The 15,956-nt window shown below is 43.9% G+C and overlaps 1 protein-coding gene and 1 long non-coding RNA gene across 3 annotated transcripts in view; one reads left to right on the top strand and one right to left on the bottom strand.

The window, feature by feature from the left end:
• Positions 1–15,956, bottom strand: part of BAZ1B (bromodomain adjacent to zinc finger domain 1B) — a 41,408-nt gene that overhangs the window by 15,499 nt on the left and 9,953 nt on the right. Inside the window, exons 5-12 of the mRNA XM_054287516.1 lie at positions 14,655–14,776; positions 13,657–13,854; positions 10,843–12,538; positions 9,206–9,344; positions 8,611–8,741; positions 7,191–7,302; positions 666–764; positions 74–251 (exon numbers count right to left, since the gene is read on the bottom strand). Of these exons, the coding sequence (XP_054143491.1) occupies positions 74–251; positions 666–764; positions 7,191–7,302; positions 8,611–8,741; positions 9,206–9,344; positions 10,843–12,538; positions 13,657–13,854; positions 14,655–14,776 (2,675 nt within the window). The remainder of the gene's footprint in view (positions 1–73; positions 252–665; positions 765–7,190; positions 7,303–8,610; positions 8,742–9,205; positions 9,345–10,842; positions 12,539–13,656; positions 13,855–14,654; positions 14,777–15,956) is intronic.
• Positions 2,710–8,391, top strand: LOC128944317 (uncharacterized). Of its 2 annotated transcripts, XR_008483792.1 has the most exons (4): positions 2,710–2,895; positions 3,252–4,482; positions 6,978–7,102; positions 7,761–8,391. It is a non-coding gene; the product is annotated as an uncharacterized LOC128944317 (long non-coding RNA). The 2 variants fall into 2 exon arrangements; XR_008483791.1 differs by having other exon boundaries at positions 2,710–4,482.

The following is a 15,956-nucleotide window of genomic DNA, read 5'->3' as shown; positions in this document are numbered from 1 at the left end:
AGACCAAAGACCTTCCACAGAAAGTATCAATCTCACACACTTGTCTTGTTCAGTACTTTGCCTGTTCACTCACTTTTGCTTCATATTCTGGTGTCACATCAACATATCCCAGGCCTCCCTTCTGCAGCCGCGTTGCAACCTCAATTAGATCACTCCGGAGGTAGTTCAGCAGTTCCTGGTTGCCATCACAAGATTTGAGGCCCAAGTTCTGTTTCCGAGCCAAATGGATGGAATGTGTGATGTCCTGATACCTGGAAAATCAAACACAACCTTTGAGTACAGGCAGAGCACTGCCCTGGGAGCAGAGCAGACTCTGGGACAATGGTCTTCAGTGAGAGCTATGAGCTCCACCAGTGCAGAACGTTCTTTGAAAGACACATGAAAGCACACGGCAAATCTGGCTCAGAGCAACCAGCACTGCCTTTGTTCTTGGTTTCAAGGAGGAATTTAAAGACTGGCAGAACTTCCTCACTGCTCAAGAGTGTTATCAAGAATCTGCCCAAAAAACCCAGCAATTGCTCTACCTCAATGTCCTCCCCTCTTCAGCACAAGAATAATCAAAGCCCAGCCTGAGATGCTGCCCTAGGAATGGCAAGGATTGCTGTGCCAAGGACTTGCTCTGACTTGGAGAAGGCACAAATAAGAGAAACAAAGAGTAGGCTCACTTTTTCTCCAAGCGCTCCTTGAGCTGGCTCTCCCTTACTCCTTGGGGGTGCAGGCAATCCAGCAGTTCATCCAAATCCTTCTGACTGTCACAGAGAAACCTGAAAGAAAAACATGCACCTAGACCACTACCTTCGACCACCTAGGGTATCTCTGTGACGATACAATTTCTTCTTCTAAATAGTTCCCAAGGATCAGCAGGTAGGGATAAGAGGTAACCTATATCCTGAGGCCATGGAGCAAGGTGAAACATTCCAGGAATGCTGGTAGAAGAATTCTACCTCAGGTTGGCTTCGTTTCAAGGTCCCCAAATGTAGCCAATGCCAGAGTAAGAAAAACAGAATCAAAATAAACACAAAACTGGTTTATAGATGTATTTTCCCCATTAAGTTTATTAAAACATTGACATTTGAATTTAGTTGTCTATCCCAGGGATTCCATTCACTACTCTGCAGTTAAGTGATCTGAATGTTGTGTTAGATGTACTAGAAAAGACTAACATACTATGCACTGACAGCATGGCAATTTAATATTATTTTCTTTCATGAAACAGAAATCCCCAGATTAAAAAGGAGATGTCCTGGCTGATCCCACAACTTCTGCTGCTGGAGATGTGTGCCTGTGCAGGCTCTGTCTCTGCAAGTGCATAAGTCCTCCTCTCTAAGCTTGCCCAAACAAGAAAACCCAAGTGCAGAATCTGAAAACCATACTGATCAGCTTGAAACCTTCTTGCTCAGGAATCCTTGAAGACAGCAATGGCCATCAGCAGTTAGTCCAATCTAAAAGAAGAACTACTTTTACAGATTTCTCTAAATCAAGATATTCTTCAATTCCAAAATACAATCATGTTTGCATGCTGGGTTGTACATTTAAATGAGGTTCCGACCTTTCCTTCTTTTCTTTCCAATTCTATTCTAGGAAACCATGGAGACTCTTCACGTGATGAGATGTGGACTCAACTCAAACTTCAGAGGTCATTACAGAAAATATGACTAATTCCCTACCTTCTATAAGAGGATTGCTCATCAGAAGAGGGAAGACAGGAAAGAGGAGAATCAACCTCATTTGGAAACAACTGCAAAGGACCACTCTGTGATCCTTACCAGAAGATTCCAGATCCAATCTTTCTTCTTGGGCATGAGCTCAGATGAGCCAAGCAACAACTAGAGAAAGGTATCGCTGTGGCTCTTCTTGGAATACCAGTCTCCACAATGCTTATTTTTCTGGCAGAAATACTTACTAAACACCATATCGGAAAGTATTTAATAATTCTATGTATGGTCCTACTAGGGTAATAGCCTCACAATTTGCATTCAGCTAGGAAATTCATTACTCTAATAGAACATAGGACTGATTGCTCAACAATGGAAGCAGGATGTCTTCAAGCCAGTCATCTTAAGTACATCTGACCCTGTGGAGCATCCTCACTCTGTACCCTGAGATTAAAACCTTTGGGCACCATACTCTCTGCACCTCTCCCTGAAGAATAGGACAGAGCAGCTTCAGATATCCTTCACCTACTAGAATCTGTCACCGCTGGGGAATGGCATAATCCAGACACCAAACCATCTGCTCTACAGATACTCCGCACAGAAGTATTTCCCAGACACCTTGAGATGGGTCGCCCAGGTCAGCATAAAACAACATCAGACATTGCTGGTGATACACCATGGAATCCAGCTAGACAAATATTCAAGATGACAATGCCTGAGCTTTCCCTGTTTTCTCCCATGGAGACAAAGGGGGCACTCACTGCACTGCTCTGTCACACTGTAAAAAAGAAAGGGCTCTGGAAACAGTCATCATGTAGGGTTTCTACTCTCCAGTATTTTGGGGGAAGACAAAACAGGCTGCTGGGCAGCTGCAGAAAACAGCTCCCACCCTTTTAAGAAAGCCAGAGTTAAGCCCTGGTACAACTTTGTTCCTGATGAAAAGGATATGGGACAGAGAAGGAAGAACATCAACAGGTACTTAAATCTTCCCAGTTCACTTTGAGAGTAAGAACTGGGATTTCTGGGACAGGGAACTGATCTAATTACGCCGGAACCTAAGCCTGATCTGCAAAATACAAACATATTGGAGACATCATTTTAGTTTGATTACTGACCCCTTTCTGCTCTGTGCAGCCACAGCTCCTGCTTCCCAAACTAGCTCCAGGCATGCCCTACCTGTAGGAATTACCTGCACATCCAGCTGGAGCTCAACCACTTCCAAGCTGGGAGCACTGACATGGTAAGACAGGGCTGACATTTTAAATGGGGAAGAAAAGTGGGTCTTGAAGAGAGGGATGGTGCCCTTCATGTTGCCTGACACAGATTAGTCACACACTCCAGAGGGAGGGGAAAGATCCCTTTGGGAAAGTCAAGACCAGGTGAGGGTCTTCAAATTTATATACAAGGGGGAAATCCTGACTGGTATCAGGGCTTCCTGCATTCACAAAGAAAGGCCTAGATTCTCTCCTGACATTTCTGGCAGCATAAGCCAACAGACTGGTCAGCAACCAGAACAAAAGGCACAAATAGCACAAGCATCAAGTCAAAAGGAGCTCTCAGTATTCACTCACACTGAATATTCCTACCTGTTTTCAGGCTACAGGATGCAAGGGACCACAGAAAGATCTAAAACCTGGCCTAAGGAACAACAAAATTGAGAGAACAACTAGAGGAGCCCAGGACCACTACCTACTTTGGAAGGTTGCTGGAAACAGGGGAACTCCATTTGTACAATATAGGCAAGAAAAGGGAGTCTGTCAGCACCCACTCATAGTTAACTCAAATTGTCTTCTGAGGGGACCCACCCTACCACGCTGAATCCCTAACAGATGAAGAACAATGGCAGTTACTCTGCAGAGATGCCAATGTTTCCAAAATTCAACTCCTTTCTATCAGGATGAGCAAGAAGTCTCCTGCATGCTAATATCCTGCCAAGGCTGTGATTCCCCCATGGTTCTTGCAGGAAAGTACACAGCTCACAAGCACTATGGTACAGAGAGAGACTTCTTCAGAGCCTATGTGCCCAGATCATGGAGATTTTTTAATAAGGATCAACATCTGTGAAAGTGGAGCACAAGTTGAACAGACAGAGTGGTCCATTTGTCTGAAGAAGACAGAAGTAACCAAGTGTTTATGATGCTGCACTTTTAGCAGCACTGAACTAATACTTGAACACTGGACCCTTTTCTGTGACAAAGTACTGACAGCAGAACTACTTCTGTGAGACATTATTTATGTAACTCTTGAAAGAAGTATAAATCTATTTCTCCCTTTATTAGTGCCCTACCAGCTCCCATCCTTAAAGGGAAAAGGGGCAGGACTGTGAAAATACAACTAATCAGAGTTAATTTAGGGTTTAATTTCACAGTCCCATCACTCTAAAGGATAAAAGAAAGGGTAAAGCTAAAGATCCTTTACATGCACTCTGAGGCTACTCAATCCCACATCCCACATACCACTAGGAAAAGAGACAAACAGCATGACCTAAAGCAGAACATAAAGAAATGAAACCTCCTATGCGCATACAAAAGTTATACATTGTAGCTGGACAAGTCCTTGTATCCAAACAACAGAGATATCCAAGGACTTCAGTGTGGGGTCAGGGCTCCTCATGGCGTCCAAGGATAACGTGCAAAAAGCAGCCAAGGAAAAGACTCTTCCATAACTCTTTATGCTCAGAGCAGTCCTTGAGATCAATGGCAATGGCCCCAAAAGGAAAATACAGAAAAAGGAATATGGATTTCCTCAGAGGAAAGCTCTAGTTCCTGGCAATCCCCTGAAGTAACAGCTCCCAGCCTGTCACTTGGCTTTCTGTGGATGCTTACATGTAAGTGGTGGCAGGTGTCAGACAGGTACTTAGTAAACAAACCCTAAGGAGCTCCAGATCTTTAAGGAAAAACCTTTCAGCTGAGAGACCTTACTGCTTAGCTGTAGGCATGGCTTTGGATGCCCTATCTCTCAGGGAGAGGCAGTCACCACAGCACTCAATTAGAAGGGGTTATGTGTCCTTTGAGAAGCTGCCTCCGTGCCCCTGCTCAAGGCCCATGCCTGGCTCAGATTTCCACCTGCACTGTTGCTCCTGCCTGGCAGAACAGTGCACACAGGCACGAGACCCTTGTAAAAAACCAGCAAGCGCTGTGACTGTCAGCACTTAAAAGTCCTTCCTAGCGTGGACAAGAAAGAACACAAATTAAGGACACTGTGGCATAACAGCCAGGCCAACCCCACCCCTCCCACCCCAGCTCAGTGTCTGATGTCTGAGTGGCCAAAAGGCAGAGGAGGTATGCAGTGACAGTTCTTCAACCTATTCCTCCAGTCTGCAGCATCTGCTGGGTTGAGGACTCCTCTGTGTGCCAGGACAATTACCTTTGCGCTTCCTACTCCTCAATGAACTCCTCTCTCAGCAGTTTATCCACTGGTGCTTTGAACAGGTCCAATTCACAGATCTACAGCAGTTGGTAGCAGCCAGTTGTGTACCTCAGCTGCAGCACTTTCCTCTCCATTTCAAAACAGCCATTTGCTACTTTTGTTTCCTGATCCCTCTTTTCTCTATCAAAGAAAACCTCTTTAGGAGACTTCCCCAGTTTCCTCTAGCATTACTCTCCATCTCCTTGCTGAACATACAAGTTTAGAGTGTTTCCGTTATTTATTTAGTATTTCTTAGCCAATTATTCTCTCATGCAAAGAGCTTCCCTCTTCTCCGAAGCCAGACCCTGTAACGATAGATTATGTGAAGCAGGATTGTTCCCCAAGGGGGAAAAAAAATTGTTTTGCCCTTAGTCTGTACTTCACTTTATCATTCTTTTTATTTCTTTCACTGAGATTCACCACAGGTTTTAAGTAGGCTTTCTTACTTTTAACAGCTTCCTTATCCTGACGTGAACTCAAAATGTTTTGTTATTGCTGCTACAGTTTTGTTTCCAACTTCCTCAACCCTTTTTTTTTTCCAAAGGTAAGAGACAGCATTTTCTCTGACCATTTAGTAGGAAACTCTAAGGCAAATATTTCTGAAAGTGTTTTGGGCTTCTGGCTGTCACTTTAAACTTTTTTTTTTAAAGAAGATTATTAATTCTTTTTGTTGCTTTCTTTTCTAAAAGGAGAATACCATCTATTATGGCCACTCCATACAAAGCAGCTCTTAGCAACAGAATATAATTTAGCACTGAGTATGTCCAGGATCTGGTTCCAAGAGCTGTGGCTGTGACTGGTTACTCCACACAGCACTCCTGCCTCTGTCACCACACTGATCTCCCTCAGAATGTTGTTGGAGTTGCCAACCTGAATGAGCAGATCAAATACTGTGCTTTTTCAAGTTCAGCCTGGAGTCACAAAAGTTGAAGGAATTCTGTGTTAATTAACTCATCCAATTTGGCTCTATGGTGCCCTCAGTGTTAGCAATGTGCTCTGTAAATTTAAGCTACTGTTTTCCTTATGGAATTAGTCCTTCTCCTGGAAAACACCTTGCCATCTCTGCTCAATGAAGATCAAGTGTAAGAGGAGGCAGTCAGGAAGAGCAGAGGACTTCCCTGTGGATCACACTGCCTGTGCAGGACCCATTCCCTAGGAAAGCCCAACCGCCTGAATTTTGCCAAGATGTGCGAAGGCCCAGGGGTAACAGGGTGGGGATTTGTCATGGGAGGATGGGGCAGGGAAGGAAAGCACAGGAACTCTATGATATCCTATGACCTGCTGCCATGACAGATAAGCAGCAGGGCAATACCAAGAGTCAGCACCCAATGCTGGTGGTTCAGATAAATCAAGACATCCACAATTTCAGTGTCTTTTACAGTTCCTGCTGGAGAAGCAGGTACGCGTTTAGTAAAGTAGCTCTGACTGGCAACTGCTCTTTGGAGATGAGTTCAGCTCTATTTATCAAAGACCAAAGCAACCCCACTCTGTGTGTCAGCAGTGGAACTGTGTGGGACAGATGCTGCTAAGAGGGGAACTGCAGGAACACATACTTGGTGACAGTTATGCTCAGGGTTATCTAAAAAAATATACAATGCTCCACAGCAGTTAACAGGTGAAGCTTAGCCAGGGTTTTCTGGCACGGGGACAACTGATGAGTACTCCTTACCACACAGAGCAACATTCAACCGAGGAGAATTTCTTTAAGGACACTGATAGGGCCAATTACTGCTGCAGGTTACAATCAACCATGCTCAAAGGTAGATTTCATTCACTTAGAAGACGCTGCTTGGCATTGGGAAGCATTAAAGGGATAAGAGGCTGTCAACATGGAAAAATAAAATATTTAAAAAGCAATACATCTAAGAAGCATTTTAAAAGCTTAATTTATACTGCCTTTGTATGATTGATTAGGTTGAATGATGGCTCCACTGGCTCTTGGACTGGCTACCCTGTCAGCAGGGCAGTAATAATATCAGCAGCAGAGGCCTGCGGAGCTGCTGAACCAACCCAACTGCTCAGCACTGAAAGAGGAACAGGTTTGTAGCAGGTTTAGTAAAAGAAATCTGTCTAGATTCCTTGACCTTTACACTTTGAGTACTTTGCAGCCATGGAAGTGTGTGTTACCATAAGTTCTGGCCCTGCTTGGGAGTGGTGGTCTCAGCAGGCAGGTCTGTGGTGGGCATGGAGCGGTGCAGCTTGTTCCCTCGGCTGTCATTGCCTGTGCTCTTCCGCTTCTCTGCAAAAGAAAAGCACAGGCTCAGGTAGATTCCTGAGCAGCATTCCTACTATTCCAAATACAAAAAACTAGTTTCACTTTTTAGCTGTAGAGTGACAAAGCACTTTGAAAACCATAGGAGGTATAAGCAGCATGAATTTTTATTTCTGAGCATCTCAGATAACATTCTGACATGAATTTAAATCTTTGCTCGTTCAGGCCTTCGATTGTTAAGTTTCCAAAGGAATGTGCCGAAATCCTGCCCACTGGCTGCAGCAGCGGCTGAGAGATGAAAACAGCTGGAAGCAAAGAGTTGATCAGGAACACAGCTGGTCAGCATTTGAAACAGCTCTTGTAACATGGAGGAGCTTGGAATGATACACCTCCAGCTCCATCAGTCTCAAAGACACAGGTGCCTGTAAAATTACACCTGGATGAAGGATCTCACTGTATGTTTGCCCTGTTCTATTCCTCTACAGGTATCTAGTTTGCCCCTTGTCTAAGACAATCCTACCTGGTGAGGGCTTGGATCTAACTCCATAAGCTCTCCCATGCAGAATTGCTGTAGATGGACTCAGTGCCAGAACGTGATGTTCCAAAAGCAAGAAATGATCACGACTGAAACTCAGTTGAGTCAGATTATTGCAGCATCTTCCGTCTCATGAACTACTTGCACACAGAAATGTTAAGTTTCCTTCTGTACAAATAGATTTCTGTGCCTGTTCAAGCTTGCAAGGCTCCAGGACCCAGGCTCCAAGTCAGCCAGGCAAAATCACAGAGGAAGCACTAGAAGTTCAGCAAGTCCCTTCCACCTCACCTGCACATTCAGCAAAGGTGAATAGAAGGTTGAGAGGAAGTGCATGAGGGATGTTCACCAAAACAATCTCAATCAGCAAAGCTATGCATATCTAACAGACTGCCCTGCTTGTTACTATTCCACAGGCTGATCTAGGAGTCTTGGCACCAGTGGAATATCAGCACTGTGACAGACATCCTCACTCTGCAGCACAACTAGCTAATTGTGCAAGGGGTCTGGCACACTGCAACTCAGCAGGGTCAGAGTGAACCAGAGGGATGATACCAACTGACATTAACCTTGCTACTTGAAGGAGAGGAGACTGTCCTTAGGTGGAACACTGCAGGCAAGTCTCCAGACCTGCAGCAGCAGAATGGAAATATCACCAGCACCTCCTCTGTGCAAGCTTCTAGAGTTTAAAGGAGGGTTAAATCAGAGCATACCCGTGAAAACAGTCGGTCTAGACAGTTCTTTCACACTCATGACTCCATTTGAATAGTCAGAGCAGAGGAAATACCCTCAAGAGACCATACCTCCAGGGCTGTAGTCCTTCTTCGAATCTTCCTTTTTCTGATGGGGAAGGGTAAATCTGTAGTCTATACTCTCATGTACCCAGCCTTTCTCAATAAACAAGCCAGGAACTTCATCTGAAAACAGCCAGTACCTGTAAGAAATATGTGTTATTAGGTACTTGTCTCCTTTTCTGGCTAGTTAAACACACACACTTTTATTTGCATTGAGTCAAGAAGCATCTGTGTGCTCAACTCACTAAAAGCTGAATGCAGACATATCTTTATGTTAGCCCTGCTGAGAAACACGGAAAGCTTAGCTTAGAATCCATTCCAAGAGCATGCCTGTGCAAGAACCATGAAAAAAAAAGATGATAACAAGGTTCCTGAGCAGCCATTGCCAGCACTTGAACCTCCACTAGTCCTGACCTCCATGGGAAGGCTTCAAAAAGTTGGGCATGTAACCAGCCACTACACTTCATATACACAAATACTTTCCCCTTCTCTCTCCTCTGCAATTCCATACACCCTCCCAGTCAATCCCTTCCTGGGGGATGGTATCTAACACAGCCCCTCTCTCAGGGCAGAGATGGAAGTTCATGGTCATCTCCTTTCCCACCTGTTGTGATTCCTGTCAGTGCCAATTGGGGTCCTGCGCATCACCAGTTTGGCTTTGGCAATTCCATCCTGGAAAGTTTTCTCAGCAGCAGCTTTATGCCTCCGGATTCTTTCTTCCTCTGCTTCTTTCTCCATCCTCACTGTTAGAATCAGCAAAGAGCAGCATTAGCTTTCCTTTATTGTATCCAGACATCAATATTGTCCTTTATTCTACTATACCATGGGAGTAAAAAAAAGCAGTTTTATTGGGGATTTTAATAAACATTCTTCACAACCATATACTCTTCCGTTTACTTTCTGCCCACCATTCTTAAAAAAAAAAATCTCATATAGATCTATATAGAAGTGGTCAAGGTGTAAGAATAGACTGGGCTGAAGAAACCCTGGATAAAAACTGTCATATCACAGAATCATGGAATGGTTTGGGCTGGAAGACACTTTAAGGATCATCTTGTTCCAACCCTGCCATGGTCAGGGACACCTTCCACTAGACCAGGTTGCTCTAAACCCTGTCCAGCCTAGCCTTGGACACTTCCAAGGATAGAACAGCCACAGCTTCTCTGGGCAACCTGTGCCAGGCTAGGATGGATGGGACTAGGGGCAACCTGGTCTAGTGGAAGGTGTCCTTGCCCATGAAGGGGGCAGGGGGGACCATGATCAACTTTTAGGTCCCTTCCAATCCAAACCATTCTGTGATTCTTGGTCTCCCAGAACAGATACTCCCACATTCCAGCTAAGGAGCAAAAGCCAGGCTCCATGAGGGATGCTTATCCCTCACTTGTTTCAGAAAGAAAATAACCTAGATGAGCTACACAGTCCACTTCCATCTACCCAGCATCCACATTTACAACCAATACAACCCCTAAACTGTAATTCTGACGTGTCCTCTCTTTACACCTATACTCCTCAAGCAGCACTACTTACACAGAGACAAGGTCTGGTGTTGCAACTCATGATTTAGAGAGGTTTGAGTGGACAGTTTATATTTACACAGCTCCATAACTAATTCATTAAAGCGAGAAACACTAAACTGAGATTTATTGCCCAAATCCTGATATGAGAGAAGGGCTGCTGGCAACAACCTGACCATGGGAACAGCAGCAGGGCCAGCAGTAGGAACTGATTTTAGGCAGGAAGTATCTCCTCTGTACCCAAGAACCAGATGATGTTTGGACATAAGACAAATTTTTTGTTCTTTTCTGCTCCCAAAACAGATACTGTCTTGTCCAACCCTCTCTGGGCCTGCCATAATTAGAAAGGTACTGAACAAAAGACAGACACAAATAAAAAACTAGAAGCAAGTATTGTTTTTTTTTAAATTTACAAAAAGTTTAAGCTGCCACAGGAACCACAGGAGATGAACTATAAATCTCCAGTGAGCATATCCCTTAAATTCCATATAGCCATCCTTATTTGTGGAATTTAGACAGTAAATCACAAAAGAAGAGGTCACTTGGGTTCATACCATGTTATAATGGTGCTGGAGCTTCAGTGCTCTATTATGTCATTCTGAGATCTATATTCCTACGCTTTATTTAGGTTTCATTCAGAAAATGCTTCTGGAAACAGGCTGTCATTTTTGCCATGAAGTTATTCCACAACACACAAACACTCTACTTGCTAGGTAATTTTTCTTACCTCTCATTTGTATTTCTTGTTGCTCCCTCTCTTTCTTGGCTTGGATGGCAAGAAGGCGCCTGCTCTTCACAGCACTGATCATATCATCAGCTTCGATTTCCACTCGGTGCTCTATTTTCATAATTTCGTGTTTTTTCTTTTCATTTCTTCCCATCACATGCTCTTCTTTCCCATTCTCCTTGGTTTTAGCCACCATTTCTTTTCGCTTCTGTTTCTCTGCCCTCTTCTTGTCATTTTCCTCCTTCAGGACAGCCAGGCGCTCTTTCCACAGCTCAGCTGAGGCCTGCTGCTTGGCCTCCACATGGTCCTGCACCGAGTATGTCATTAGGATCCGGTGACACAGTGCTCCAAGGATCCGCAATTTCTCTTCAGGAGTCAGCTCAAAGAACTCCGATGTCTCCAGTTTCTCCAAAAACTCATCCTGTACTTCATTATCCTCGAAAGCTGCCAAATCCTTACTTTCATCTACGTTATCCGAGACCTCGCTTTCCTCTTGCACATCTGACTTGCGCAGGCACAGGCGAACCAACTCTGAAGCGGAATGCAGAGTAAGTGGGATTTCAGAAAGTTTCATTCCCAGCTCAGCATAATCCTCAGCAATTTCATCCTGCAGCAGGGTCTGCAAGAGAATGACCAGTACTCTGTTCAAGTACAGGAAGCCTCCCTTTTCTGCACAAAGGGCTTCCATCAGGGACACTGCTGTGATGGGATACTGAGCATCTGGCATCAGTAACCCTGAGTAACAGCTCAGGAACTCCACCACCATGGCCACATCCCCAAAAAGTGTGTTAGGAAGTCCCTCTGGAGTATCAACCAGTTTAAAAGTAGGCAATGTCTTCCCTTTCAGATCTTGGTCCTCAAATCTCCTCTGTTTTTCCAGTTTTTCCTTCATCTCCTTCTCCTTCCGCTCCTTTGCTCTTTCCTTCAGTTTCTCTTTCAGCTTTTCCCTTTTCTTCTTCATGTACTCCTTCCGCTGTTCCTCAGTCATGGTGGCCCATCTCTTCCTGTGTTCCAGGAGCTCATAGCGTTTCTGTACCAAGCCTCGTAAATCCTCAGGGAGACGGGCACGGTCCTCATTGGAAAGCAGCCGAGCTGTTTTGGAGATGATGCAGGACAGAGCACTTTTTTTGTCTTCCCGGTCTTTGTTTTCTTTGTAATAGGCAATGAGATGGAGCGCTGCAGGAGGCAGATGTTTCTGGGGTTTCCTGGAAGATCCAGGGGTGCCTCCAGAATTCCTGGGAGCCCTGGATACCTTAGTGGTACCTTTAGCCATGTCCAGCAGTGTAATTTGCTTCATTTTTATCTTAGCGGTCTTCAAACCTTTTCTGGGAGACTTTGCCTTCCCCGACGACTTCTGCCCATTCAGAACCTTTTTGCCTCTTTGCTTTTTGTCCAAGGATTTGCTGTTCCCCTTTCCTAGTCGGCTCCTCTTTGGAATGTGAAAATTAGAACCAAGTTTAGCAGGTGACACAATTTTCATCACCTCTTCCAGCTCCTCTTTAGGACAATTTGAGTTCTTAGAGTTTTTCACCTTCAGCGGAGAGGCAATTATAGATTTTTCCAAATGCACGTGACACCACAGGGTTGGACTCAGTGGCTGTCCCAGTGAAGATCCATCTGCTTTGGATTTCTTAGGAAGCTTTCTTTCAGGTGACCGAGAGCTCTTCCTCTTGGCTGAGGGATTGAGAGCCATATACTAAAATTAAAGGAAGAATTATTTTGTATTAATATTGAAAGGTAAATAAAGTTATCTAGATATCTGTCAATTATTTTTGCCCATTTTAAGTTTTTTTTTTTTTCCTAATGAAATTGCTCATTGCTCTAAGGGTAACAGGCTTTTGCAATCATAATCAGTCAGAGAATGGCCTAGGTTCAGAGGGACCATAAAGATCATCTTGTTCCAACCCCAGCCACAGGCACGGACACCTACTACTAGACCAGGTTGCTTCAAGCCCTGTTCAACCTGGAGTTGGACACTTCCAGGGATGAGGCAGCCACAGCTTCTCTGGGCAACCTGTGCCAGGACCTCACCCACCCTTCCCCACAAGGAAGAATTTTTTCCCAATATTCAATTTAAACCTACTCTGTGTGAGTTTAAAGTCATTCCCCCTTGCCCTGAACAAATATTTATCTCCTGGTTTTACAACAACACTTGACAGTCTATGAAAAAGTGAGTTTACTGAATGAACAAAATAGTGCTTTCTACACAGAAGATGGATTTTAAAACAGCACATTTCATGGTATGGCATTTAGTTGGTTAATATTATATTTGGCTGGTTAGCCCTAAGGGCTGGAAGAACCCATTCATGCTATGTACGTATTCAGTACTAAATTTGTATTATCTGCCATCGCTCAAGGCAGCCCTGTACATGAACCAGGCCTCATGAAGTCACATGCATCCAGGTCTTGGGCTCAATACCTGACACTACCACATAAAGACTGCAGCTCTCCCATTTCTCTTACACCAGAAACTTAACTTTACTTGTAGACAAGTAATGCAAACCATTGGAAAAATTAAAAGGCAGTTGCATCTCAAGTTTTCAAAGCAGACCACTGTTCCAGATGTTCAAGCCATGTCACCTCTCAAAAGGTCACCCTTCAAAAGAGTAGGTATTCCTGCTCTGCTTCTCTCTGGAAATGGCACTTGGGGACATGGTTTAGTGGTGGCCTCGGTGATGCTGGGTAACAGTGAGGTTTGATGGCTTTCAACCCTAATGATTTTGTGATTCTAAAACCCAACCAGCACACTGAGGTCTCTGCCAAGACTCAAGGAATGGGCAGCAAAGCAAAGCAGGTACTTTTAGGAATTCTTACCTTATGTGGGTCAAGCAAGAAGTCACTGAATTTACTGGGGAGAGAGTACTTCTTCACTAACTCATCCTCCACAACCCAGGGAGCGTTCTCACACGTGCCAGCACGTAGTGCATTGTGACGGATGAAGTACCTCAGGATCTCCTTGTTGGGAGGACGCTCTGTACGGACTAAGCTATCTGCTGGAACGTTGCTGATGATCTTGGAGATAAGAGACACACTGTTAATGATTAACTTCTAACCACATTATAAATACAGATCATATATCTATAAGGAACAAGGATCATTGTACTGCTTCATGTCCGAAAACTCCTCGCTCATTCAAAGCTGTCTGGGAAAGACTCAAACCAAACAGAATTTGCAGAACTGAGACACAGAGATTGGTAGGAGAATCAGATAGCTAGAACAGTAGAAACCATGAGTTTATGATGCAGATTTTTTGCCAAAGCCCACTGTTTTATCTCTGGTCTTCCTGCAGCTTGTGCTTGCTACTGACTTTTAAGCTTTTACATATACACGTTTGATTTTTTTTTTTCCTGAGACCAAAGGAGCACCTCTGCACATGGTACTCTTTGAGGTCAGCACTGTCTCACTCGTCAAATTACCAAAAAACAGACAAAAATAACAGAGCAGTGCCGCAGCTATCCACAGCTTCTGAAAGCACTGCCACCTCCAACTCAGAGCAGCTTGGTCAGGACAACAGCAACAACTGCCATTCATGATTTCACTGGTCTCATGAACTGCAAGACCAGAGATGAGGCACTTAACAGCAACCACAATAAAGCTCTGTGACTCAGTGTGTGTGGTATCAAGAGTTTCCATGCACAAAACCCAATTACAGATAGAAACAGACGGGCTGGTCAGCCTCACAGACAACTATCCTGCTTCCAGTGCCATGACTCTGGCAGAAAGCACTACATTGTGCTGTATAATCACCGACAGTGATTAACTAAACTTGCATATTCATGTTATAATACAAAGGACTCAAGCAGACAACTCACCTTATCTTCATTTTTCAGTTTGACATCATATTTGTGTGGCAGGAACTTAGGTGGGACCCACTTCCTTTCTTCCTTCTTCAACGAAGTGGGAAGCTTTCGAGGAGACCTACGTGCTCGATCATCTGATAAAAGAAGGCGAGACACGGTCTTATTATTAGAGTTAAAAAGAAAAAGAAAAAAAAAAAAGAAGGAAAAAAAACCAGGTAAAAATTGAGAAAAATTGAGACCACTACTGGACAGGGCATCCGACTTCTTGGTATCTGTACACTGTTTGGTTAAACTAGAACTTTAGGAATATAACCCAAACTGGATTTTAGAAATAGCCAGAAGATACAGGCCAGGAATGGAGGTCCAGACCAGCTCTGAACTAAGGAGGTAACATCTATCTTCACGGAGTAAAAAGGACCGTCTTCATTTAAACCCATCTCTCTGCAGTAAGCTGCAACCACCTACCCAAAGGGAGAAAATGCAAGATTTATGAAAGGGAGATATAACCCTACCAGTAAATCTGCTAAGGGAACTCCTCCAACAGCCCTGACTGCCTATGCCATGCCTTCTTTGAAATAGTTCCATGATAGGAATCACTGACTTTGTTTTCTCTTAAGAAAAGAAAGCAATCTCCAAATGTTTTTGTGTTTGTGGCTACCACAGAATCATGGAATAGTCTGAGATGGACGGGACCTTAAAGGTCATCCCATTCCATGCCCCCTTCACTAGACCAGACACCTACCACTAGACCACCATGCTACAAGCCCTGCCCAATCATGTCTTGGACACTTCTAGGAACTGGGCAGCCGCAGCTACTCTGGGCAACATGTGCCAAGGTCTTACCACTCTCACAGGGAAGAATTTCTTCCTAGGATTCAAAGAAAACAATAAAGCAAGCATGAGGGATGAGAGTAATAATCTACTAAATATACAGAGAATAAAAGTAGATATTAAACCTAAATAAAACTTAAGAATATAGACCTCAGAACCACATAATAGAGCATTGAAGCTCCAGCACCATTATACCTAACATGGTATAAACCCAAGTGACTTCGTCTTTTGTGATTTAGTGTCTAGATTCCACAAATAGGGATGGCTATATGGAATTCCATCAAAGAGCACCTGGGTATTTGGGTGAGGAAGAAGAAATTACTATCCATTCCATCCTGAAGTTAATTTTAAAAAGCCAGCTTCATTTGTTGTTGCATTCTATTGTAATAAAACATACATTTATCCCTTGAACAGTTCAAAGCCACATGGATGATGCATTGCTTTTGGTATTACACCTTAGAATGACAGCACATTTTCTGCTTT

Source organism: Melozone crissalis, unplaced genomic scaffold (genome assembly GCF_028551555.1).
Source record: "Melozone crissalis strain CALT ecotype California unplaced genomic scaffold, PUWL_Pcris_2 ptg000057l_1, whole genome shotgun sequence".
Lineage (NCBI taxonomy): Eukaryota > Metazoa > Chordata > Aves > Passeriformes > Passerellidae > Melozone > Melozone crissalis.
The sequence above is the reverse complement of the archived record's forward strand: the minus strand, read 5'-3'. Positions and strand labels throughout refer to the sequence as shown.